Source organism: Perissodus microlepis, chromosome 23 (assembly GCF_051167445.1).
Source record: "Perissodus microlepis isolate ML-2025 ecotype Zambia chromosome 23, ASM5116744v1, whole genome shotgun sequence".
In the NCBI taxonomy this organism is placed as follows: Eukaryota; Metazoa; Chordata; class Actinopteri; order Cichliformes; family Cichlidae; genus Perissodus; species Perissodus microlepis.
This window is the reverse complement of record NC_140482.1, coordinates 25,129,468-25,156,934: the sequence shown is the minus strand read 5'-3', so window position 1 is coordinate 25,156,934 and position 27,467 is coordinate 25,129,468. Positions and strand designations below refer to the sequence as shown.

General features: G+C 38.6%; 2 protein-coding genes across 2 annotated transcripts; both read left to right on the top strand.

The window, feature by feature from the left end:
- The first annotated feature begins 3,775 nt into the window (after window positions 1–3,775).
- On the top strand, window positions 3,776–8,841 carry LOC146361560 (uncharacterized). The gene is made up of 4 exons (XM_084920761.1): window positions 3,776–4,730; window positions 5,511–5,615; window positions 7,229–7,326; window positions 7,789–8,841. The coding sequence occupies exons 1-4, from the start codon at window positions 4,367–4,369 to the stop codon at window positions 7,885–7,887; spliced, it is 666 nt and encodes a 221-aa protein (XP_084776887.1). The 5' UTR covers window positions 3,776–4,366; the 3' UTR covers window positions 7,888–8,841.
- A 3,686-nt stretch (window positions 8,842–12,527) lies between these two features.
- On the top strand, window positions 12,528–19,319 carry LOC146361559 (uncharacterized). Its single transcript, XM_084922362.1, has 4 exons — window positions 12,528–12,891; window positions 14,690–14,833; window positions 18,302–18,399; window positions 18,495–19,319. The coding sequence occupies exons 1-4, from the start codon at window positions 12,528–12,530 to the stop codon at window positions 18,585–18,587; spliced, it is 699 nt and encodes a 232-aa protein (XP_084778488.1). The 3' UTR covers window positions 18,588–19,319.
- The last annotated feature ends 8,148 nt before the right edge of the window (window positions 19,320–27,467 follow it).

Sequence of the window (27,467 nt, the reverse complement as noted above, 5' to 3'; positions counted from 1 at the left end):
TACCCTCTAACCTTTAACACCCTCCTTAACTGAGACTAAAATGAAACATCTGATTCTTGTGTTGTGACATTGTGTCTATAAAAACTTTATTTTAACTAAAACCAAGACTTGAACTGGTCATTGGATCAGGTGGGAACATGTGACACATTACCATACAATGTTACTGTACAATTTATCAGAATTTGTGCAGAGAACAAACTTTAGCTTTTGTTTTATGCCATATTCGTCTCCGGCTTTGACTCAGTCTAAACATGTATAAATCAGTTAATACGTAGAGCCAAACTATAAAAATGGACAATTATTCATAAAACTTGCACTTTTCTATTAATTCTCTTCCATGTTTACAATTTTTTTCTCACAAACTAAGTTTATTATAAACATTAGAAAGCATCACAACTGAAAATATCACAAAGGTTTGAATCACTTCCTCATAAACAGCTGCTGGTTTTCCTGGTGGGGTTGTGGGTCTCTAATAAAAGCCTGACCAAAAACCAAGACGTTAACTCATCTTGTTAAAGCATATATAAATTTAGATTAAAATACCTCATGTGATTGTGAGACACATTACCACACAGTGGGCGATCAAAATATATTTAACACCTAATTTAAAGTGCTCTTTGCTCTTCTTCAAAGATGAGGTGCAAAACATCCAGAGGAGGAGCGGTGTGTCTTCTGAATACTTGTATTTATGCATCTATGTTTTCACCACAGTTGTCAAACCTGTGCAGAGAACAAACATCAACTTCTGTATCACATGGAGCATCATTATGATAATGACTATGACTCAGAGACCAGTCAGCAACTGTCAAAGTCTGCAGTTTCCAAACCTGAAGGTAGCGACCAGGATCAAGAAACCTTTATTTCAATCCCCAGGATCAGATCATCAACCCCACTTTTTACTATCAGGTACTTTGGCTTTGAGAAATTTTGAGCACCACCAGCCCAGCTCACCTAGTTCTACTTAAAGCAAGGAGATCCAGCAAACAGGTCCAAGCGGTCAGAAGACAACTTCTAAACATATCAGCAGAGCTGGGAGCAGTGGACAGAAAACATTCAGAGATGTGAGCTTCCAAGAAGAAGGAAAAAACTGGTCTGTAATAACCACATGGCAGAGGCAATCACATTTCTATGCTTTTCAGCATTCTTTTATTACTCTCAGTTGCTGTCAATTACACACAACCAGCTGCAGTTTTCCAGCTTGCACCTGCACAACAACAACAACAATTACGGCAGGACCTAGTTCAGCCCTTTAAAGCAGGTGCAGCATGATCGTTGATGCTGCTCAGGTGAGACCACCTCGCCACAGCCGCGCTACCGTCCTTGCCCCGCAACAAAGTCATTATCTTATTTTTAATTTCATCATTTTTTTCTTGTTACAAGAAACTCAGCAGATTCTTCATCATGATGCTAGCAGCATCATTTTTAAAAGTGTGAATACAAACAGGTCACAATTTTCTTGTTGCTTTTTTGTGTTTTTTTACTACATTTTTTCCACATATCTGTCCTTCCACTGAGTCAAAGCATCATCAGCAGAACAGCTCCACGCCAGATCATCAGCTCGACATCATATACTGCTCAGCCTTCCTCATTACTGGTCTCATCCTTCTCATTAGTGATGTGTTGGTTGCGAACGAAACGGCTCTTAGAGCCGACTCTTTGAAGTGAACGACGCGATCCAGCTCCTTATTGGGAGCCATGTTTTTTTTTTCTTTCTCTCACCCTCTCTCTCGCACTTTTTCTTCCGCTTCACTCCGCACGCGAGCCTTGTGCTTTGCGCTGGGAAGGGGGGGGGGGGGGGGGGGGGGGGTCTGCGCCTGGCTCCAGGATGCTAGGCGCAGTGTTGAGCTTTTGTTACCCAATGGCTACACAAGCCAGAAAGTACCAATGACCAGATTTGGTGTGTGGTAGTAACAGGTAAATTAACTTTTTTTTTTTTTTAATTATTTGAATATATATGTGTGCTTGTGTATAAATACACAAACAATACACATATGCTTTCAATTGTGTAATTTAAGTGATCTAGGTAGCTCTGTTTTGGAAGTTCAGTTAAAGCTAGAAATGTGTTTTGGAGTTTGTACATGTTTTGTCTCTAGGGGCCACCGCATATATTTATATATAAACATATATAAATAAAACCACTTTTTTTTTTTACATTAGTAATTCCTTTTGTGCATAATTTTATATTATTGTTAATAATAAATTAATTAAAGCAACAAAACAACCTGAAGAGCCGGTTTAGTGAGCTGAGCCGAAAGAGCCGGTTCTCTAAAAAGAGCCGGAAATCCCATCACTAATGATCAGATATCAGGTGATCAGTAGACTTATTTTCTCACAAACTCCCGTCCATTCAGATATCGTTTTATAGCTACAAGTCTCCCCCTGTTGGATATTAGAAAGAATGCAGGTTTAAGGTTTCATTAAAGTTTTTCTGAATCACTAAAACACTAAACTCCCTTCTCTAAACCAAATTCTCAGTGGCCTAAACTTGTGTTTAAGATTTTGAGACAAAGAGTGGATGAGTTTTGTAAATTGTACGGTGGGCCTGAGAGGCCAAACGGACTGCAACTTAAGAAAACACCAGCAATAAGAAAAATGCTGCAAAAGCACAGAAAACACAACTGACTGCTGTCAGTCTTATATTAATGTCAACAATATGTATGGTAGCAGTGTTTGTAGTAATTACAATAAAAAAAATCAACTCTCATTCTTTCTAGACAAGAACAGTATCTGAGGCCTTTTAATCAGACTTCAGCACGTCACAGTATAGAGTCTCCTCATTTGATACTGACAAATGATATTCCACTTCATGCCAATTCTGATGGTTCCATCTTAGTTGTGGTGCACTTGAGTCCTGCTTTTGACATCATAACTTACTCATTGAGCACTTGAAACACAGTCCAGAGTTTGGCTCTTAACTGGTGTAAATATTTTCTGAAATTCAGACATTCTCAGTTAACACCGGAAGACACTGCAGATGTCATCACTGTTGATGCAGTGATGACATTTTGGGTCCCACAGAGGTCAATGTTGGAGCCGGTAGTTTTGTTGTTGTTGTTTTCTTTCCTCCATCTAAGTCAAATTATTATAAACATCGTTTTTAATTATTCTGCTAAAGCACAGCAATCCTGTGGTCAAGAGTATCTTGCAGCTCAGAATATCTCCAAACTGTAATTTTTTTTAAACATCCAATCTGGAAGAGACTACACCATCCATCCATTCTCTTTCACTTATCCTTTTCAGGGTCACAGGGGGCTGGAGTCTATCCCAACTGTTGATAGGCAGGGTACACCAGTCTGTCGCAGAGCTGATACATAGAGAGAGACAGTCATCTGCACTCACATTCACACCTACAGGCAATTTAGATTTAATTGATTTAACCCCACTAACTGTATGTCTTTTGACTGGAGGAGGAAGCCGGAGTACCCGGGAACAACACACGCAGATGCAGGGGAAAAAAATGCAAACACCAAATAGAAAGATCTTCGCGTGATGGTGGAATTGAATTCAAGACTTTCTTCCTGTGAGGTAAAAGTGCTAACCATTGCACTGCCCTGAAAAGAATTAGAGAATTAGAGTATAGGCTTAAATGGTCTTGCACCTACATGTAATATATGTGCGTGGATCATATGTGTCCATGTAATCAAGCTCAAGATCCAGTTCCCAGAAATCTATCAGCTGAGTCTTGTTATAAATCTAAGCTAAAGATGTCAGTTTTTCAAACTTTTGGAGACTTTTGAACTGTAGTAGAAGTTTGTTGTATTTGCACTAATATAGAATAGAGTTGGATTTTTAATATGAGTACTATGAGAGGGCTAAATATTTAAATATTTTCATTTTTCTGCTATAACAGCTTGAAGACACAAGATCAGCTCATCAACATGCTCGACCAATGATGACCATCAGCTCTGCTGTTCAGTGTTTCAGAATTTAAATTGATGTAGCTTCTGCTGTTACTTCTGCTAAAACATGTATTACTAGTACTACCTATAGAGGTCAGGGCAGCAGGATTAATCAGACTCTTTATCTCTTCATAACACACAGCTACCTCTCTAAGTTGCACCCCACCACACTCCAAATATATATATGCGCATTGTAACTGTATAGTTAGGCCAGATCAATTTAATACCTGAAATGGTGATTGTACAAAGTGTTGTTGTTGCTGAATTAAGTCAATGCCAGCGCTGTGCTGCAGACGTTAGGCTGGATGTGAAGGAGTTTCACTTCCTGTAGAGTTTCTTGGTATTTGTGGTTTGTCTGAAGGTGTTGCACACGACATAATCAGTGCCTGAAGTAGGAAGTGTAGAGCACTTCTCTATCAGAGTCCATCAGAGCTGAGCTGCTTTCAGACGACTCCGTCTTGTTGTGGATGCTGAAGCTGATCATGGTTCTCCTGTGGATGATCCTGTTGGTGCTTCTGCTCTGTGCAGAGGCCGAGAACGTGACCGAGGTCAGAGGAGAGCTGGGGACCAATGTCACTCTAACCTGCTCCAATCAGACATCAGACACACACTGGTACATGGAGATCTACAGTCAGTTCAGAGCATGTATCGGCCGCAGTTTTTCCTCAGCAGGCTCTACCTACTGCTCTCCTGGTTTTGAAACCAAATTTTCAATCCTGGGAAACAAACTCGTGATTAAAAACTTGACAGCAGAGGACTGCAGGCTTTACTTCTGTGGCATCAAGAGAGATGGCAGCACTCAGTTTGTGGAAACTTTCCATCTTATTTCAGGTAACTGACTAGTTAACATTTTTGCATTGACTTTTTTAGAGGATGTGGTGTCAGAATGCCCCACTGTCAGTTAAATATGTCAAAGGTATATAGGTCTGGCAGTAACATTGTGGTTTTCTTCTTTTTACACCTCTGATGTGAGTCTGACAGAGAAATGCAGCACATTTCCTATTTAAGGTGTAAAAAAAGACTAGACTAGTCTGAAGAGCAACATAACAAAATAAAGGTCCAAACAGTCTCAGACTACATGGGTATCAATGAACTCAGCTGAGCTTGAAGTAACTCTATAAGTAACACAGGAGTGGGCTAATGGAACAATGAACATCCACCTTGTTTAAAATTGTATAAAACACAACCTTTATGTAACCCTCAATTTGATTGCTGTGAATTTCTATGAAATAGCGGTCTAATGCCTCAAAATGATACAATAGGAAACCAACAGTGATGTGGAAACCAGAGGCCAATGAATGTCAGCAAAATACACCCTCTTGTAGCAGCAACAGATACGCTAACCTTTAGTGAAGTGAAGTGGGCGGGTTGTGAGCTTTGTCTGATGTCCATTTTGAGACAAGTGATTAAAGCGACCACCAATGCATTTTTCTTACAGAGGGGTGGTAAATTCAAAAGTTAAAGTGTGGATTATAAAGGTTAAAAAAAAGGTTAAAAAGTATTCACAGCTGGGCCAGTTCAAACTTCTTAAACTATCAGCTGAAAAGTCCTCAGACATGTAAAACATGTTTCACACACTTGTTCATAAATTTGTCTCCCTTTTCTTTTCAGATGTAACTCAAAAACCTGTCGCACTCACTGACAGCAACCAGCAGAGTGAGCTTTTCATCCTGAGCTCTCTGAGCCTGAACGCTGCACTCGTTCTTGTGGTGATCTGTGAGTCTGTTACTTTGTCTGAAGCTTTGGTGTCTCTGCTCTTCTGCTAGTACCACCATGTCTCCACAGTGTGCAACCATTAGATCATGTTACAGAACAGCAATCAAACCACCTGCTCATTAATGAAGCTGTTTTTATTTCTGTGTTTGTTATTTTATCATTTGAGTAAAACATGTTTGGATGCAAACATCTTAACTAAAGTTAATAAAATTTTACAGAATAAAATCTGTGTTGTACAAATGCAGCTCTCAAGATTACTTCAAGGATTTTAATTTGTTCTTTTGTTAGTTTATGTTGAGATAAGTCCATTAAAAGGGTCTTAAATTCTGCTTTTGCTGCATGAAGACCAGATGTTCACAGTAAACGTGAACATTTTAATGAATGATATAAACCTTTGTAAAATGATCAGTGTGAACTGAAAGTGCAGCATGTCCAAACACAGACAGCACGGGTGTTGTCCCTCAGCAAGTGCAATTTTTAGGGTCCTCTTAAAGGGGGCGGAGCTAAACTGTCACGGTTCGGCTGTGTGTCACAGGATGAAAACTTAAAGAGGCAGCTTTATTGTTCTATAGCGGGGAAAAAATCAAACGCAAACTACAACATGGAAACTGGAAATGAATAACTAAACACTGGAAAGCTAGAAAACTAGAGCCAAAGATACCGAGGAGGAGGCGGTCCAGCACAGTGAGGGCACAATGCAACACTGGCAAAAAAGGAACACAGGGCTTAAATACACAGAGTGATAACGAGGGAATGAGACACAGGAGGAGAGCACAGCCAGGAGTAATCAAACATGATGAGACCAAAGGAAGAAAATGTAAAAACGTTTACATAAGACGAGGACTACCAAAGTAAAACAGGAAGCATGAGACAATTCACAAAGATGCAGACTAGACACTAAGCCGTGGAAACATGACAGATCTGGAAACAGAAGTAACATGAAGCACAGAGACAACAAGTAACCAGACGTGGGACACAGAGAATGTAAAGAAACTGAAAATAGAAACCAGAACAACAAAATATAACCTCAAAAGAACTAAAACCATGAATAACAACAATCACCAAATATAAATTAAACACAAAACACTGGGTCACACTCAGGATCATGACAAAAACTGAACTAAGAAGCTGAACTCAGAAAAATGATTTTTCACCTTCACTAAACATGAAGCAATAAGTTTAAGTAACATATGTCAAATCAAAGGTTTATTTATTCAAATAGTTGACTTTAATGAAAAAAGTGCTTTGTAAAAACTTGTATATCAGTTTTACCAGTTTCCATTACATGAAATGTTTTACATTGCACTTGTGTAACACAATTATAGAGAAAATTTACATGTAATTTAATTAGTTAAAGTCAGCAGTTTGTTAGGAAAAACAAAAACATTTTCAGAGTGCGTTATTGTCCAGGATGAGATAAAGAAGGATTAGTTTGAACTGTGAATGATACAAAGCTCTGCTGGAAGGAGTGAGAGGAAGGAACCTTTATGCACTCATTAGGTGTCACATTGTTGGGGAGGAGCAGCTGACTGTGCTTCCTGAAATGTGTTGTATGTGATGAGTGCTGATGTAAGTGTGAAGGTGAAGTGACTCCTCTGATGGTCTGTTGGCAGGTCTGAGTTGTGTATCGTTGTCTCTGAAGAGGAGAATCAGAAAGTATCAGGCAAACCTCCCTCCAGCTGGGACCAGTGAGAGGCTGGAGGCTCCACAGGTAACTCAGACTTTTCTACCAGTATCTACACAACTCGACCCGTTTGGGTCAGTTTGGTAGAATTGAGTAGCGAATCCTGTGACATTACTTGTATGCAATAGTAACACAAAAATGCTGTTTAGTTTTTGAAGAATTCGCTCTCATTACTCATTAAATGATGCCACTAACTAGCCAATCGGTGGCATGGAGTCTATTGATGTTGCATGTCGCCTCAGATCGCTTGAAACTCTGGCTGAGCAGGTTCTAAAACAAGGAACTGGAACCAGCTACTTTTTTTAGTACCTGGTATCAGGTACTACCACCTAATGGAAAATTATGTACCTAAAAACCAAGTCGAGTCAAGCAAAGCCAAGTGTTAGTAGTGGGAAAGGCCCTAACATGTACAGGTGACCCTGTAGCTCATGCTCATTGTTCTCCTTCTGTGCTACTTTGTTTGTACTCAGTGCTGCTGTTGTGTTTCAGAAGAAGGAGATCCAGCCCCCGCCTCGATCTGCTGCTCCTCCATCAGAGGGCATTTACTACAAACTTCACCTGCCTTGCTTCACATTGCCTCAAAGCTGACAGACACACCTGGACAGGTGGATGATACCTGCTGGATTCAGATTTCACAACTTTTTGCCAAACCTTTTTTAAAGTGGTTCAGAACTTCCGATGGATAAACCAGACCCAGAGGCTGCTGTAAAAACCTGTAAATATGTGTACAGTTCACTTTCATTCATCACATTTTAGTGAAGACAGTGTGAACGTTACAATGAAACATGTTGGACAAAAAAAGGCCGTGTCTGAAAATCTTGAGATTTAAAAAAAATAAAAACAATATAAATTGTAAAACTGCCAGAGACTGAAAATTAAATTTCAAAAAGTCATAAATAGATCAAGTAGAGTGTGAGATGTAGTTTTTCTTTTTTTTATTTCTTTTTTTCAATTCAAGACCATCTGACATTGGAGTGAATTTAGAAGATCATTGCGTTGTGTTAACAAACACCTGAACGCTCCAGACCTGCAACCTGCCAACAATGCTGCTTTTATAGAGCTGCTCACACTCACTGATGATCAGTTACTGATGTGCACCTGGGTGCTACAAATCCTGTTTATTCCTACAGAAACAGTAAGGCTGGGCTTAACAGTTGGTTTAGCTTTTGTTAAATAAATAATGAGACAGCGTAATGTGTCATGTTGTGCTTTTGTTACTGTGTGACAATGTGTGTGTGCAAAAACAGAATACGCTGATTTACATTCAGAGCTTAAACAGAACTGAAACTACAAAAAACCAACATGTTAACGTGAGAAATTACAAGAAAATAGGTGACATCATTTCTCTCGAAGAGATAGAGGGATTTAATGCTCTGTTAAAGTCTGCAAGGGTAAATAGTAGTGAAGCCTTGAAACTTTCCTTCCAAGGGGTTAAAAAAAAGTTCCTTTCTCAAGGTTTCATGTGCTCATTTCAACTATTTGTTATGGCCTTGTGGCTGTGTTCCAACAGTGTCAGCATGGAGATAATCAAAGAATAGAAATAAAAACATAAAAACACCTTAATATGACTTTGTGTAGTTAATTAATTTCATCAGTTTTTATAAGGATAATAAAAGTCCATCAATGTGGAAAAATCCTCATCAATATGATTTCAGTCAGTGTTTAAATAAACAGGACATGAGACATTAAGTGTTGCACTGCTTTCCAGTGATGGGACAATGATTGTGCTTACAAATATTCAGCTGATGGTGACTTCATTCACATTTTCTAAAAATATTTTGGACTTGGTCAGTTAGATTTTTAGTAATGAGCTCTCTAGCTTTGGAGAAAAAACTTTCACGTGATGTCTCCAACACACACGTAAATTATGTGGGCATACATTGAGTTTTGTATATGCACATAAATCACATCAACACTTGAACCACTTTCTGAACCAGCGAGGCTTCAGTTTCATCAATGACGTCACTTCATAAAAGACTTTCTGTATTTCTTGTTATGAGCTTTGAAGCCTCGGCACAGTACTGCCCATCACTAACAAATAGTTTAAACAATTTAAGAAGTAAAAATAATTTAAAAAAAAATAAGTGAACTACATCATCTATGTTCATGATTTCATGAGAAGGTTCAAAGAATCCAGACAAACCCGTGCAACCAGCATCAGACTGCAGAGCTTGGATGCTGGAGGTTTTCAGGCAGCACGGCATTAAAAACAAACCTAAATCTGTGGATAATCATTGCACACACACAGAGAAAGCTCAAACTCTACCATGAAAAACAAACAAACAGAGAGACAGAAACACTGACAAAGCACCCGGAGTTTGTTAAGATGAGTACAAGTGGAAACCTGTCGAATAATAATAATGATGTATACTTCACTGATCCCCGTGGGGAAATTACTCTCTCTGCATTTAACCCATTCACTCAGTGAAGCAGTGGGCAGCCACTAAACAGGCGCACCAGGGAGCAGTGTGTAGGGATGGTACCTTGCTCAGGGGTACCTCAGGGTAGCCATTCAGTGGATTCAAACCCCCAACCTTCTGATCATGGGGCAACCACACTACCTACTGAGCTATCCCTGAATGCTCCGGCCAATCACAGTGTGAGATTCTTTGGAAGTCATGGATGTTGTGTCTTCTTGGGTATCTGGCTTCACAGCAAACCGTGTGTTTCCCCACAGTGGACAGACCCACAGCACCAGCATGAAATGTGGGGCAAAGATGAGAACACACACACTTGTATGCTGAGTTACTATCAGCAGACAGTTCAAAGCCAGAGTCTTGAGTAATGTGGGACATGCTAGTGCACACGGCAGAGGAATCCTGAACATCTACAGGTTTAGAAACACGTTGTCCTCCAGAAAATGTCAGTTTCAGGGAAGTCTTATTTTTTCTGCAGGTGAAGCAAAACCATACTCGTGTACTACCCTTTAAAGTACATGCAATCCATGTTTGTGCACATTTTCAGTTTGATTCATTCATTTTTGGTTTAGAAAATTCAGAGGTTGTTACATATTTCTACTCTCACCTGTGTTAGCAATGCTGTAACTGTCAGGTTTATGTTCCTTTGTGTATGTAAATATGACTATATCTACCAAAAAGGACAAAATAGCAGTGTCCAAATAAGACTGCAAGTGTGGTTAGTTTTGTGGGCTGCGACGCATAAAATGCCTGATGGTGTTAACAGTAGCACTTTGCTGTGTTTGTTTAAAAAATAAAACATTGTTAAAGTGCAGGCAGCTGAATTAGTGCAGGTCCAACACTAAAAATGTGTTTGAGACAGATCATCAGATCATGGCGAAAACTCCATGCACTTTCCATGGGCCTGAAATTGTAACCTCAATTCCAACTTTATTCATATATATTTTATTTTTCTGTTAAATATCACAATATTTATACATTAGAGATATTTTGTAATATTTCGGATCCAGTTTTAAAGTTGATTTTGGTTTTGTGACTCGTTCTTTTGGATTTAGGAGATTTCCATATTCTAGTTCTGTATTAGCTGGTCTTTAGTTTTGTATTTCCTACTGACTTTTTAATATTTGCATTTTTAGCTCTATATATGTTGTTCATGTCGCTGCATGTCCACTCTGTCCTCGTCTCCTCATCTCTGTGTTTTCTCTTATTCTTTCAGTCTCTCGGTCATACCGTGTCTGTCTCTGTCCCTGTTCACATGTTCATCTCTGTGTTTTGCTCCTCGTCTCCCTAGTCTGTCTTGTGTCCATGTCTGGTCCCTCATCCCACTGTCTCTCTAGTTTGTCTTGTTTCCCCTGTCCTTGTGTCAAGCTCATGTGTCTTGGGGTGAGTCTCAGTGTGTGTGTAGCTTCCTGTTTTATTTTGAAAATCTCTTGTCCTGTTTGCTTTGACTTCACTTTTGCTTCCTCTGTCCCTTTTGTGAGTAATTAGGTTCAGCTGTGTCTCCACCTATTGTCCAGCCTCTGGTTAATCTGTGTGCATTTTTGTCCTCATCTCCCCTGCTTGTCGTGTTGTCCCCATGGGCTGTGTTTCCATGTTTTCATAGCGTCATAGTTTGCTTGTTCATTTGTTTTCCAATCCTAGTTTCTAGTTTTTGTTTGTTTCTTTATGATTTTTCTGTTTTTGTTTGGAGTGTCGTGTAACAGCAATAAAAGCTGCTTCCTTTTTTACCCTTTTGTTCCACATACATGTATTACAGGTATAACATTATACATGAAAAAATAATTCAGGTGTTTCACACAGGCAGTTGGAAGGCGACTGAAGAACAGAAAGCAAAGTTACTGAGCATAAAACATGAGAACTATCAAGATATTTGAAATAATAATGACCGCAGTGATCAGACTGAGAGTAGCAGCACAAACCAGCAATTAAACACCATCAGATCAGGTGACAGAGAGATTCACTAACAGTGTTAGAACTGAAACCATCTCCAGGCTGAAGTCAAGGACAGACAGCCTGACCCAGTTTCAGGGTTAAGTTTGCAGTATCCGTGCTGACAGTAGGGGCAGTAATGGGGTAGTAATTCTGCTCATAACAAAAGTTATTACCCATCGTTTTACAGTAGAACAATAGAAAATTAGAAAGTACAGTAGAAAATGAAGTAAAAGGAAACAGAGAAGTATAAACTAAATATAGATGACAGCTGTAGTGCAAATGAAGGAGAAACAGTTGTAATAAAAGCAGTACTGTCAGAGGGTGTAGTGCATGTTGCAGTCATGTAGTAGTACACAGGATACTGCTACATACTGTAGTTGAAGCTTCACCGCTGTTAGAGAGAGAATAAGAAGTGTTTGTAGTACAGACTGCAGTATAAAAGTACGCATTCTAGTCATGTTGAAGTTTTTTTCTCTGCAGTAACTGGTTAGAGACACAAGATGGAGCCACTTTTTCAGCTCAGACATGTTAAAGTGAGGATGCTCTTTGGTTATGCTTTTGATTTGTTTCAACAATTTGAATCCTGTTTTTTTATTTCTACTGCAACATTTACTACTAGTACTACATGATCATTAGTCAGTACATTCTCTGCTCCTCTGTACTTTAAAGACATCACTGTCGTCTAAGTGTAACGGTCAAACTTCCTGCTTTTAGAGTTACTGTATAAAATTTCTGATGCAGATTTCTGGCTGAAGGTGAACAAGTTTCACTTCCTGTAGTTACTTGGTATTAGTGGTTTGTAAGCAACAGCACCTGAAGTAGGAAGTGTAGAGCACCATCAGAGCTGAGCTGCTTTCAGACGACTCCGTCTTGTTGTGGATGCTGAAGCTGATCATGGTTCTCCTGTGGATGATCCTGTTGGTGCTTCTGCTCTGTGCAGAGGCCGAGAACGTGACTGAGGTCAGAGGAGAGCTGGGGACCAATGTCACTCTAACCTGCTCCAATCAGACATCAGACCCACACTGGTACATGGAGATCCACAGTCAGTTCAGAGCATGTATCGGCCGCAGTTTTTCTTCAGCAGGCTCTACCTACTGCTCTCCTGGTTTTGAAACCAAATTTTCAATCCTGGGAAACAAACTCGTGATTAAAAACTTGACAGCAGAGGACTGCAGGCTTTACTTCTGTGGCATCAAGAGAGATGGCAGCGTTCAGTTTGTGGAGACTTTCCACATCATCTCAGGTAAGTAGAAGGTTTTTACTTTAATGCTGAAAACTACAGAAACATGGCCCCTCACAGCCATCATACCACCTTAAATAAATGAATGTTAAAAATGTTCTTAGTTATTTTATATGTGAATCCTCAGTGAAGCCTTGGGGGTTTGCATGTTATTTTTCCACTCAGTCTTGTTTGTTTGGAGGTCCCAAGTGCACTCTGGGAAAAAAGCTTGCACTAACGTATATGTATGAATGTGTCCAAAGCTAAATCTCACAAGTTCAGCTTCATCAAAGTTCTGTTTTCAGTCAAAGGAAGAAGTCGTTAAATGTTGGTGCAGATCAGGATCATTGTATTAATAACAGCTCACTGTCTGCGGCATAGGATGTGGTCTCAGAGTCCTGCTGTTAGAGGTGTTCACGTCAGGCAGTGACCTCGTGGTTAAAGGCAGCTTCTAGTTTTAGCACACTGGTGGAAACCAAAGACTACACCAAATACCTCCCTGTTCTGAGTGGACACAGTATATGTCCACTGGTTCCACCTCATTGTCGTGTTTCTGGATATGAACACTTATCTGCAACCTCTTTTCTTCCACCAGTGACCCGTTGGCAGGGTGTCCCTGTCATGCTCATGCTGTATTTAGTACAGTTAAAAATAACAGCTTACAAAGTCTTGAGACTCAAACTGAAAACATCATGTAGTTTCTTTAAAAAGTGTCCTCTTTGTGTGCTCCTAGTTAGATTCTGTGCGTCACTTCGTTTTTTTTATTTGTTCCTTGCCTTTGTTATATTTTTTGAACAATACAAATAGCAACAAATCAGCACAGCCAAATACAAACAAGAAGAAGAGAAAGAAAAAAACAAATACAGGTACATGAGTTACAAATGTACATGTCTGGGTCAAAATATGTCGAGTGTTCCACATTTAAAGTCAAGGGAAAGAAAGAAAAGGAGAAAAAAAGGAATACAGACATTAATTATTATGTTTAAAAACAAAATGTGATCTCCCTTTATGTATTAGCACAGTAAGGTCATGAGGTTGGTGATCAAGCAAAGTCCGCCATATCCTACGGAATGCATCACAATTGCCCTTTATAATGGCACTAAGGCGCTCCATTGGCAACACCTTGAATGTTTCTCTGTACCATTGTGTAACAGTGGGAGGCTGTCTCTGAATCCACTGAAACAGTACACATTGCCTCGCTAAATGTAAAGGTTTACATAACAAAAGCATTTGTACAAAGACAGAGAGGCCTACTATAGATAGACCCAGAACAAACAGCACAGGGTTCAGTGGGATCATCTGGTGAAAGATTGACCGAAGCTCTATAGCAATATTTTTATAAAATCTAGTCATTAAAGGATGTTGCCATATGCAATGGTAATAAGTCCCCAGCCCTTGTTATATTTACTTTGTAACCCTCCAGCTGTTTTGAGTTTTAAGTGTTGCTTTCTAGTCCTACTCTGCTGTTTCACAGGCAACTTAAATCCTTTATCATGTGAGCATGATTTTGTTTCTCATTTATTTAAATCAGCTGTAACTAAAACTATTTTCACACTCACAAGGGTCCAAAGCTTTGAAAATAAACAGACTTCAAAAGTCTAAGATGCTTAAACTGAAGGCAGCTTCTTACAGTAACTTTGTACCTTTGTGAAACAGACAGCCGTCCACACTTTGAGGCTTCAAAGAAACCAGTTTGTTAAAAAGTGTTGACGACTGGGCCAGTTCACAACTTCATTCTCAAACTTTTCTTGAAATGTAGATCACAAAGTTCTTCAACTAATCAGCCCCAAAGTCCTTAAACATGTAAGACATGTTTCTTAAAAACACTCTTTAACCTATTTCTCAACCTGTGTCCATTTTCTTCTTTCAGATCCAAGAGCTGAACATAAGAGCAAAAACCAGCAGAGTGATCATGTCGTCTCTATCTCTCTGAGCTTGAATGCTGCACTTGTTTTTGTGGTAATCTGTGAGTCTGTCCTTTTTTCACATTGTGGTTTGCTGTTTTATTAATATCAGCACACCTCCACAGTGTGCAGCATCGTGGTGCATTTAGAGGTGCATAGATGTAACCATCAGATCACGTTTCTGCACTGAGAAAGCACGGCATTGCTTTCCACTTTTATGCTGATGACAGATCTATGTCCCTCTAAAGAAAAAAGGCACATACCTCACATAGCCATTACTTCAGTGTCTCGATGACATTAGGGGTTTTTAAAATTTAATGATAAAAAGACCGAGGTGATGGTTTTAGGTCGCCCCACTGAGACCCCCAGTGTGTATGTTAAGCCAACTGTTACAAACCTGGGGGTCAAAGTGCACTGTGAGCTGAAGTTTGATAATCAAATTAAGGCAGTGGTAAAATCTGGCTTCTTTCAGCTCAGGCAGCTGGCAAAAATAAAGCCAATTCTTTCACGGCAGCACTTTGAGACAGTGCTGCCTTTGTTAGCACTCAGCTGGATTACTGTAATGCACTTTATATAGGGGTCAGCTCATCATATATTACTCATCTACAGATGGTGCAAAATGCTGCAGCTCGTCTTTTAACTGGCACTTGAAAGTTTTAGCACATTTCCCCTATTTTAGCTTCACTTCACTGGCTGCCCATTTCTTTTAGGATTCATTTTAACATTCTTTTATTTGCTTTTAAAGCTCTCCATGGCCTAGCCCCATCTTATCTTTCTGATGGTGCAGCCTTATACACCCACCCACTCTCTCAGGTCAGTGGACCAGCTGCTCCTGAATGTACTCAGGACTGGGCGTAAAAGATCGTGCTTTTGCTGTAGCAGCTCCAAAACTGTGGAACGATCTTCCTTTAGAGATGAGACAGGCCACTTCCCTACCTGTTTTTAAGTCACTCTTGAAAACCCACCTCTTTACCCTGGCCTTTGACACCACGTGAGATGTTGGTTTTTATTTTAAGTTTTTAGTTGTTTTTAGCTGATTCTATGCTGTTTTATCTTGTTTTCTTTTTGAATATAGGGCTGTTTTAATTTTTATGTATTATGTGTATTTATTTATTTTTTTTGCTCTTTTCCGTTATTCTATTGTTTTTTTAACTTATTTTCTGTACAGCACTTTGGTCCTGTGCTGGGTATTTAAAAGTGCTCTCTAAAAAAATTGGATTGGTTTCAGAGAAGTTACAAAACTATTTTGGAGATAAAGTCAAAAATCTGCAAAACTTTAAGCTAGATTATTTTTCTCATCACTCACAGTCAGTGGTGTCTGCATGCAGGTGTCTACAATGTTTCATATTAGAACTAAATTAGTAAGAAAAAATGAAATAAATATTTCACAAATGCAGCTCTGAAAGTTAGTACACTGAAAAAAGAGAATAATTGATCCAACTGATTAGTTAATGTTCAGTTGGTAACAAGTAATTAAATTAGGTTTATACCTAATTTAATTAAGTTTGACTTAAACTTTTCAAGTCAAACAATCTTACTCAAATCGTTCAGCTTCTTTCAAATAAAGAATTCACATCTCTCTGACTCAGTTTTAAAAGTCAAACTTTTAAGTTGTTCCAAATCAAAAAACTGAATTATCCAAATGTACATTATCACCCAGGTTATACTAAAAAATAAAAACTTTACGAAATTACTACCTATACTAAAATAACCCATTTGAATGTAAATCATCTCAAATGCATGTGCTAAATCACTTTAGTAATAGTAATATCACTTTCTCACCTAGTTGTATGCATGTGCACTACAAATGTGCCTTATGCTCTATCACACATATATGCGCACACAGTGAGGCTGTTGTTAGTTCATGGAATATGTTAAATAGATAGTGAGACTCCTTTTGCTTATCAGGGATGTATCTTCTTGTATATGTGTCCTTGGGTGACGGCCAAGCAGAAAACAAGGTCATAATTCTCTCTGTGAGGGAGAAGGTTTAAAGGATGGGGCTGAAGGTGTATTGTTAAAATTTCCACAACAGTTTCCACAACAGTACTCATAAATACGTAGTTTCTGTCAGAAACCTGCTACAGTGTAGAATCAGGAAGTATTCCTGATATGACAAAAAAAGAAAACATTTTTTTTCATGCTTATGGCATAATGACATACAACTTTTTCTTAAACACAAAGAATACAAAACCTATTGCATCCCAGGTTGTTATGCAGACTGGATGTTTGGGGTCTATCTTGTTTTACACTGTGAAAAATGTATTTTTGTCACAGCTGCCTTCTGAGTAGTCATTACATTAGCTTGTCTCCCTGTCAGAGATCTAACGTCGAATTAGAGTCAGATTTTGAGTCAAAGGAGCTTTCAAAGAAAGGCGTCTGGACTTCTTTAAGTTGCTTGAAGACGTTTCACCTGAAAACGGGTGTGGGTCCCAATCAGCCAGGGTTTTGGGTGAGCTCATTGTGAAACCTGACTGAAAACTGGATTATAGATGGCAGACACTGTCAAAATAAACCTTCAGGCTTAATCATGGACAGAATGAATGTTAAAACATGTTGAGACTTGAACAACACCCAAACAGCGCAGCTAGCAAGACTAACAAATGTGTAAGAGCAAATAAGTGATGTTACTACTAGCTAAAACACAGACAGTGAATAAATGTTACAAATATAAAGAAATGTATGACTTATTTGAAGAAAAAGTATTGTTTAATTTCTTAATATTGTTTATTAAATGTTAGCTTATTGTGGCTAGAATTCAATTCACTTGCTTAAACTCATTCTGAATATTCAAGCAGGACATTAAATAAAATAAAACTATGGGGTTTAATCATTCTTACCAAAATAAACAATCGGAACATCAGATGTTCATATTCAAAGTGAAAATTTAAACTGTACAAGTTTCACTTTTGCATGTAGTTCTTGTCTTTTATTTTCAGTGTGAGATATAAGTTCATGTCCTTTTAGAGTTTCACCTTCAAAGCTGTGTTTCACCTTCAAAACTCAACTTCCTCTCTTTGTGTTCTGCCAGCTGTCAAGCTTGCTTTGAACCAACCTCTTATTTTTATAATAGATGTCAACTCATCTTGTAACCCTCTCCTTCCAGCAGTGCTTCTTACTATGTGGATTCAGGCATCTGTAGTTTATATTCATCCAGCTTATAAAACATTTACAAGTGCAGGTTCATACTGTAACTTTTACACATAAGCTGCAAGTATGTGAGGTAGTTTTATAGTTGTACATTTGTGGAAATAAGTATTTTTAAAGTTGGCCCACAACATTCTTAATGTTACTCACATATTACCAAAGTACGTAGATGTAATCCATGGGGGCTGAAAGCCGACGCTGTACAGACAGTACAGCACAAACGTACTGCTCACTGCCCCAGCAGGCTTCAGCAGTGCTTCTGTTGTCCAGGTGTTGTCCCAGATGTTGGAAGATTTCTCTGCACAGCGGAGAAATGTGTTGTATGTGATGAGTGCTGATGTGAGTGTGAAGGTGAAGTGACTCCCCTGATGGTCTGTTGGCAGGTCTGAGTTGTGTATCACTGTCTCTGAAGAGGAGAATCAGCAAGTATCAGGCAAACCTCCCTCCAGCTGGGACCAGTGAGAGGCTGGAGGCTCCACAGGTAACTCAAAGTGTACAGGTGACCCTGCAGCTCATGCTCATTGTTCTCCTTCAGTGCTACTTTGTCCTGTACTCAGTGCTGCTCTTGTGTTTCAGTACGAGGAGATCAAGCTCCCCTGTCGATCTGCTCCTGCTGAGAGTGTTTACTCTCAGGTTCAGCTTCTTCCCTTCACATTGCCTCAAAGCTGATGGACACACCTGGACAGGTGGATGATACCTGCTGGATTCAGATTTTGTGGACAGAGGTCAGTCTGATGACTGAGATCTTGCTGCTCCTCTGCTCGTTGAAGGATTTCTTTCTTCATGTCAACTGTTAGCTTCTTGGACAACAGGACATCAATAAAATCCTGTAAGACCATTTGAGTCAGATTCAAATGAATGTGACCTTTAAGGTTAAACCAGTTTATCCTGCTTTAAGGTGATTTAGGATTTAAGGTAGATAAGCGTCAAGTCAAAGCTTCTGTGAAAACCTGTAAAAAAAACAGTCCAACACTTCATATTTATTTGAATCCTCTGTCTGTATTCTTTATCAGTTTTAGTTAACAGTGATTCCTGAGCTTAGGGACAAAACAGGTTTTAATTTTCTAAAATATATTTTTTGATTTTTCAAAAACATATTTACATATAATTGTTACACAAAGTTTTGGCTGTCTCACCATGTTTTGGTACAATCTCCCAGGTGTAACATTTTTTAATAATTTATGTTTTTGCAGGAGAAGTGCAAGGTTTTTGTCAACACCGTCAGACACAAAGAAATGCAAAAATATATATTTTAAATTAAGTTGTTTCAGCTCTTTAAACTATTAGCAGCTTCTCTATTCTATTGTTTATGCACATATGTTTTCAAAGTAATTATACCACATTTAAAAGTAAGATTGTTTTGGCTTTTTATTATTAGAGTTACAGTCATACATATTTTCAGAAGCTTGTATTTAATCTGTATAAGAAACAGTCATATTAAGCAGGATGCAAATTACACATTTATTGAGAAAATTACGTATTTTTATTGGAAGATCATGAGGGAGGAAACTATATGGTTCTCCAAAAGAGAAAAATAAACAAAAACTCCATATTATGGAGTTGACAAGGTGCTGACGGTGTTGACACACTAGTAGAAAACAAGATATTATTTCTTTCAAAATGACAATTAAACCTTAACAACCTTTGTAATATCACAAGACACGTCATAACAATTCTGTTTTTGCACATGTCAAGTTCTACAATAGTTCACCAGCAAGTAGCTGCCTACTACTCCTTGATTCCTAAAGTTCTCTGTGGTTGTGTGTTTAGACACTGCTGGACTTTCTCTCCTTTTGTCTCTCTGTGCTTGTTTCCAAAACCTTCTCTTCTGACTTTTTTCTCTTACTTTCAGATCACTGGTGTTCTTTATTTTTCCCTCTTTCACTCTATTTCTCCATCTTTCCCTTTCCTTTATGAGAAACTCTTTCTTCAACTCAGGATGGTTGTTAATTTTTTCTCTCTTTCTTTTTTGATCATCCCTGTTCCTTCTCTTTTGTTCCTCTACTGACAGGTTCCCCTTTGCTATTCTAGCCTGAAATGTACCATTTTGTAATTACTATAATTTTTCTGAACCTTATGCTTTTTCACAGATTAAGGATGAATATTCACAACACAATTATGCATAAGCAATAGAAATGCTATCCAGCCATTAAGTTTGATGTTATTAGCCATTTCCAGGTCCAAACTCCGCTGCAGATCCCAAAGTCAAAGGAACTCTGCGGCATCACTGAGAGTTACAAACTGTCTAAATTCTTTCATCTTTAATAAAATGATCAGTGTGGCTGCTCTACCAGGTGTAACATCCAGGCATCCATGAAAACAGAATATATGAAATTTAACAGAGTTAAAGTTAGATTGCTTGTTTCCACCTGAACATGATATACCAGCTCTGCTACCACTTCCAACATAAATGGAGACAGAAAACTAAACAGCAGTGACTATTGTCAGGTTACTGAAGTTGGGCCAGCTGGTATATAGTGATGTGCTACATGATCGCAAGCGATACAGCTGTGTTAGCATAACATAAACACAGTGAAGCTGGAGGATGAATGCTAACTTTTTTCCACTTGATAAAAGTTATCGTGATGGTTCCCGATGGTTAGGCTGACAGTGATCACTGGCTGTTTTTAGGGGCTTGTTCAGATGTAATAGAACAAGATAAAAAGCATTAAAACATTTTTACAGCACAACATGCTTAATAAACGCAGAGTAGTTTGGGCCCGAAAGCAGGATTCATACATCATCACTTAAAGAACAGCTCTCGGGGCACAGCTAGCTCAGTAGATGCCACATGATCGAAAGGTTGGGCGTTCAAATCCAACGAACAGAGGCTATCCTGGATTGGTAGCTGCCCACTGCATCACTGAGTGAATGGGTTAAATGCAGAGGACTAAGCATTTTCCTACAGGATTAATAATGTATACATAAACAATGAGATTCAAGATAAGGCAAATTTGATAATATTTGACACATCTGTGAAGCAGAAATATCAGTAAAATACACAAGACGTAATATGACTGAAATATTAGTAAAAAATAACTTAATATAAATGGTGAATAGCGCACTTTTGTGACATTTGTCAACACCATTAGAAAAAGGGTCAACGCCGTCAGATAAAAATCCTGATGGTGTTGACATCTGATGGTGTTGACAAAATACCCGACTTTCTCTCAAAACACATGTTTTTCTGACAGAAGCCATCTTGTTTTTCATCATTTGCTTATGGCCTCTACAATCTACCTAAATGAGGCTGTTTTTACAAAAAAAAATAAATTAAATCTTGGATTACATCGACTTTGGTGTTGACGCACTATGGTTGTAACACAGAGTTTTATTAGAAAGGTGTGCAATAAATGAAATAAAAACAAACAAATTGTCACAGCAGTGACCTCATGGCATGTGTATCAAACAGGAAGTGGTACAGGGGTCCTCAGAGTGTAAGCTACCCACAATAATTCCTGATTTTTTTGTACTTTTAAAAAAATCTGACGGTGTTGACAAAAACTCTGGACACGATTTTAATCACTTAAAAAATATTTAAAAATAAATTTTCAATTGCATATTTTGATATTATATAAGGTATTGACTTAAATACTTAGTGACGAGAGCCATGATGTTACGTCGAAACCAAACACACCATTGTTTTTCTTGTGATATTACCAATAAGTTTGATGTGTCACATGGCCCTCTTCCTATTGAAAAAACAAAAGTTGTACACAAGATGGCCGACTTCTAAATGGCCACCATGGTCACCACCCATCTTGAGGAGTTTGCCCCCTCACATATACTAATGTGCCACAAACAGGACTTTAATATCACCAACCATTCCCATTTTATTACGGTGTATCCATATAAATGGCCCACCCTGTACATTTGTCTGTTCTGTCTGGTGTGGATCATGTTCTGTTTTGCTCTTGCTCTTCCCTGTTTTGTCAGTGTAATTAGTGCCAGCGGTGTTTCCTCTTTGCCGTGTTTCCCTGTTATATTTAGTGTCTGCGTCTTCTTATGCTCATTGTCGTGATCTCCCTCGTAGCCTGTCACGGTCTACGTGGCAGACCGTGGGGATGTGAGGATGGAGGACCGAAACGATGGACTCTTTGATGAATGCAGTGTGTTTATTTACAGTGACGTAAAGACAATCCACACAACAATGAATCCATGTGCATCCCTGACTCCCACTCCGTGTATTCTCCAAGTGTCTGTGCTCCGTGTGTCCGCTCCCTAGTGCCCTCAATCTTCAGGTGTGGCCAGTCACCTGGCAGGGCTACACCCACCACGCCTGAAGGTGCCTGTCACAGCCGCACCCACCTGCCTATATACACAAGCATGGACAACAGGAACAGCAGCACAATGTGATATATTATAATATAAATCACCAACTGCTCATGGATCCTGGGTCCCTCAGACCCAGGTCCCTGACATAGCCGGCTGTGTTCTGTTCATAGTTCTGTTCCTCGGTTTTCCAATGTAGTTCTGTATTAACTTGTGCCAGCAATAAAGCTGAGGGTTTTTTTATGTTTAAATCCTTTCTGGGTCCGATCCTGCCTTCCACACACAGTACATGACAAAAATGTTGGGAGAGGGGCAGCAAAAATCTGGAAAAGCTGTCAAAATTACTGACACATCCATCCATTTTCCTCTACTTATTCAACTCAGGGCCACCAGGGTCACCAGTCTCTCACAGTAACATAAACCAAAATTTGATATTTTATTTGTTTGTTTGTTTGTTTTTTTAAAAAAAGGTTTTCTACTCTGTGAAAGACTTTGTTGATGACTCCATAATCTATATTTACAATGTCATATAAAGATTCCGAGTATGAAAGAAACCTGTGAGCACAAACACAAGTATGCAGAGCTTGGATGTTCTTGGTGTTCAAGACCTGCATGAACATGAAGCTCAACCATGTAAAGAGCAAATAGAGAGAAATAACACTCAGAAATGAATACATTACAGACCTAGCTAATTTATCATGTAAAGTCCAAGTGGTAAACTGTCGGGTGGAGTGACCAATGAGAAGCTGCAGTGGGTTCAGGGGCCATGGCAACTGAGATCATGCTAATCATGCTGTCATGTTAAAAAGCTGTCGGGACAGAACATAATTGCGTAAATGCACTGTAAATAAACTTTCACTTCCCTGTAACAACAGACTCTGAGAAAGTGGGTGAATGTCAAGCTGCATTTGTGACACAGGCATGTTACAGTGGTGCGAAAACAACCAAAATAAAGGAACTGCTACTATGCGCACAAGCCGTTTTTTTTGTTTTTTTTTTAATGGGACAGCTTTCCTGGACATTACAGAGGTGACGGTTGTGTCCAGTGTTGGGAACTCTACTTTTAAAATGTATTCCACTACAGATTACAGAATACATGCGCCAAAATTTTGTAACGTATTCCGTTACGTTACTCAATGAGTGTAACGTATTCTGAATACTTTGGATTACTTAATATATTATCATGCTTCGGCCACTTCAAGCAGAAGGAGCAGGTGAAGAGTCGCGGCAGAGAGCTGAAAGGAACGGATTTCAGCGTGAACGATCAGTTCCCCAGAGAGATCCTGGAACGACGCAGGGTCCTCTTCCCAGTCCGACGTAGTTTTATCCAGAAAGGCTCCCGGGCTGTCATCGCCGTGGACCGGCTCTACGTGGACGGACAACTCTACCGCGACCCTGGCACCACTCCATGGCTGTATTGACCGCACACCAGATAAGAATCCGCTACACTATTCTCTTCACTCACACTCTCTTGTATTAACTTTTGCTTAACTATGTAATTTCAGTTTGCTAATTTAGTATAACGTCACCGTCACTCTCCGCCAATGCTTTAATTGGAATGTTTCTGTTTTTATTTCTTTTTTCCTCTCTCTCTCTTGTCGCGCACCTTGCTCTTTGGTTTATTTGCTTCTCTTTTCTATCACTATGTCGATCACCTGTTTCCCTATCCATTCACAAACGACACTGTCTATTTCTACATGCTTACTCTGCACGATCACGCACACACATGCGTTTAAAGGCAACACATTTACAACAGCCACACAGCGCACACAGATATAGGACACATGCACACATTTGCTCATATTAGTTATTATGCACACACATAGTCAGACCTATGGAGCTTCTTGCCGCGCATTTTCTTCTCTTTACTTACCAAAAAAAAAAAAAAAAAAATGATGTGTTTCCATTTTCCTCACCCGTCTAAGCGAGACACACAGCGTACATCATTAGCCACAAACACACAACTATGGGCATGCTAAGATTTGTCACATGGAATGTGCATGGAGCTGGCTCTAGGGAAAAAAGGTTAAAAATACTTAACCAACTTAAAAAATTACAGGCAGACGTTGTTTTATTACAAGAAACCCACATGCCTGTCACAGGTTTGAATAAACTTAAAACACCGGAGTTTCCTAATGTGTTCTCAGCCTGTTATAATTCTAGACAAAGAGGAGTAGCAATTCTAATACATAAAAATATTAATTTCACAGTACTCGATACAGTTATAGATCCAGAGGGCAGATTCCTAATCGTCAAACTATCTATACTTAACCAAAAGCTAGGTATTGTAAGTATATATGGTCCAAATGTTGATGACCCCTCATTCTTCCACGGTTTTTTTAGTACACTCTCCGAACACCTAGACTGCACAATTGTTCTGGGGGGAGACCTCAACCTGGGACTAAATGAAGAAATGGATAGGCTCAATACAGCAGGAACTCAGCGTAACTGGCAGTCTACAAATATAATCAAACAGTATATGAGCGACTTTGGTCTTTGCGATGCATGGCGCTCCCTTCACCCCAATAGTAAGGAATATACTTTCTTCTCACATGTCCAGCACTCCTACTCTCGTCTGGATTATTTTCTGGTCAGCAGCTCACTGCTGAGTAACATTACAGACACTGAGATTCATCCTATAGCTGTCAGCGATCATGCTCCTGTATCTTTAACACTAATACAGATGAATAATACTACACCAAGAAAAAACTGGAGATTTAATACATCACTGCTCAAAGACGAAGAGTTTATCAAATACTTTAAAAAAGAATGGACTCTATATTTAGGCTTTAATGACATTCCTGGAACATCAGCATCTGTCCTCTGGGAAGCAGGGAAAGCCGTGATGAGAGGTAAAATAATCTCTTTCTCATCACATAAGAAGAAAGAAGAAAACAAAAAAATTCAGGAACTAGAGAAAAACATCAAATCCTTAGAAAAAGCCTATGTGTCACACCAAGATCAAGAAATATTAAACAAAATACACAAGACAAAACTAGAATTAAATGAAATTATTAATAAAAAGACTAAATTCTTAGTACAAAGACTTCGCCTGCAAAATTATGAACACGGTAACAAATCCGGACAATTTCTTGCTAACCAGTTAAAAATCAATAAAGAAAAAACAACTATATGTGCTGTTAAAGATTTATCTGGGAATACAATATATGATCCTAAAAAAATAAATAACATTTTTAGGGATTTCTATGAAACTTTATATACACCACAAATAAACCCATCTAAAAACGAAATTGATCAATTTCTCGACAACATAACTCTTCCAAAATTATTAGACACCCAAGCAATAGCACTGGATTCGCCACTGACGCCAGGTGAACTCCAGGAAGCTCTGATAAGTATGCCCAATAATAAGGCTCCAGGTCCAGATGGTTTTCCAACAGATTTTTACAAAGAATTCTGGACAATTCTGGCACCAGTTTTTCACAGGATGTTGCAGGAAATCAAAGAAAATGGTAGACTACCACCAAATATGAACTCTGCAAATATCAGTCTCTTACAAAAACCAGGCAAAGACCCTGTATATCCCTCAAGCTATCGTCCAATATCCCTTATTAATGTAGACCTTAAAATAATCTGCAAAGCTCTCTCAAAGAGATTAGAGAAAATAACCCCCCTTTTAATTCATCCTGACCAAACTGGTTTTATAAAAGGTAGGCACTCAGCAACAAATACACGTAGATTACTTAATTTAATAGACTACTCATGCAGTAAAAACACTGAAACTATAATATTTTCTTTAGATGCAGAAAAAGCATTTGACAGAGTTAACTGGAAATTTCTATTTGCAACTTTACATAAATTTGGTTTTGGACCCTGTTTCATAAACTGGTTAAAAATATTATATAACTCCCCAACAGCTTGTGTCAGAACAAATGACCAAACATCCTCCCGCTTCTCTCTTCTGAGGGGCACCAGACAGGGATGCCCACTCTCCCCTTCACTGTTTGCAATTTTTATTGAGCCATTAGCAGCAGCAATTAGACAGGCTACAACAATTAAGGGCATAAAATGTAAGAATATAGAACATAAAATCAGCCTTTATGCAGATGATGTGTTACTTTTTCTCCAAAACTCACAAACCAATATCTCTGGGGTAATTGCATTGATAAATTCCTTCTCAAGTGTCTCAGATTATTCAATTAACTGGTCGAAATCAACAGTTCTTCCGATTAATTGCTCCTTCCATAATTCTTCTCCTTCCCCACTGCAATGTGGAAATATAAAATATTTAGGTATTAATGTCTCTCCTAAACTTTCAGAATTAACTAAATTAAACCACATCCCACTTTTAAAGACAGTAGAAGGCGACCTGGCTAGATGGAAATCTTTACCCATATCACTCATGGGAAGGGTCGCCACTATAAAAATGATGATCTTGCCAAAAATAAACTATTTATTTTCAATGATCCCAAATAAGCCATCACAAGATTGGTTCAGATCTCTAGACTCGTACATTTCTAAATTCCTTTGGAAAGATAAACCCCCACGTATCAGCTTAAAAACACTACAAAGGACCAAGGATAAAGGAGGATTAGATCTGCCTAACTTTAATCACTATTTTTTAGCCAACAGGCTTCAGTTCATCTCTAGATGGTTTAAACACACCTTCTTAGATGAACCTTGGATAGATGTAGAACAGGCACTATGTAATAACCTAGAAATTTCAGACCTACCATTTATCAGCTCAAACATCAAACGACATGAATGCTTTAAAAGCATCAATATTAGCTCTTCTCTGACAGCATGGTGGGAGTTTCTAAAAATGACAGAGTCTTCATTAATCCCATGCAAACGTACACCTATCTGGAACAACCCGGACATATTACAAAACAATAATATGATAAACTTTTCAGATTGGAGTTGCAAAGGAATTAAATACTTGGAACATATATTGGAAGGAACAGACTTTATTTCGTTTTACAGACTTGTTATACAATATGGGATCAACAAGAAACGATTTTTGGAATATCAACAAATTAAATCCATAGTAAAAAAGAAATTTAATCCCAGTGAAGCTGAATTACAAACACCACCAAGTGTGGTACAATTTCTTAGTCTAAAACCCCCCAAATTATTGTCTAAAATATACAGAACACTTTCTAAAATAGATGAATCAATATCCCTTCCTATTGCAAAATGGGAAGCAGATTTATCAATCAACTTAGACCCAAACCTTTGGTCTCAGATATGCTTAAAAACCTTTCAATGGATCAGAAATCCCAGTTTGCAATTAATACAATACAAAATATTACACAG

Bases quoted from the DNA above. Each gene is read 5' to 3' on its own strand.
- LOC146361560 (XM_084920761.1), top strand. From the start codon at position 4,367: ATGCTGAAGCTGATCATGGTTCTCCTGTGGATGATCCTGTTGGTGCTT. The intron at 4,731-5,510 runs GTAACTGACTAG...TTTTCTTTTCAG, and splicing joins AACTTTCCATCTTATTTCAG to ATGTAACTCAAAAACCTGTC. The intron at 7,327-7,788 runs GTAACTCAGACT...GTTGTGTTTCAG, and splicing joins AGAGGCTGGAGGCTCCACAG to AAGAAGGAGATCCAGCCCCC.
- LOC146361559 (XM_084922362.1), top strand. From the start codon at position 12,528: ATGCTGAAGCTGATCATGGTTCTCCTGTGGATGATCCTGTTGGTGCTT. The intron at 14,834-18,301 runs GTGAGTCTGTCC...GTCTGTTGGCAG, and splicing joins ACTTGTTTTTGTGGTAATCT to GTCTGAGTTGTGTATCACTG. The intron at 18,400-18,494 runs GTAACTCAAAGT...CTTGTGTTTCAG, and splicing joins AGAGGCTGGAGGCTCCACAG to TACGAGGAGATCAAGCTCCC.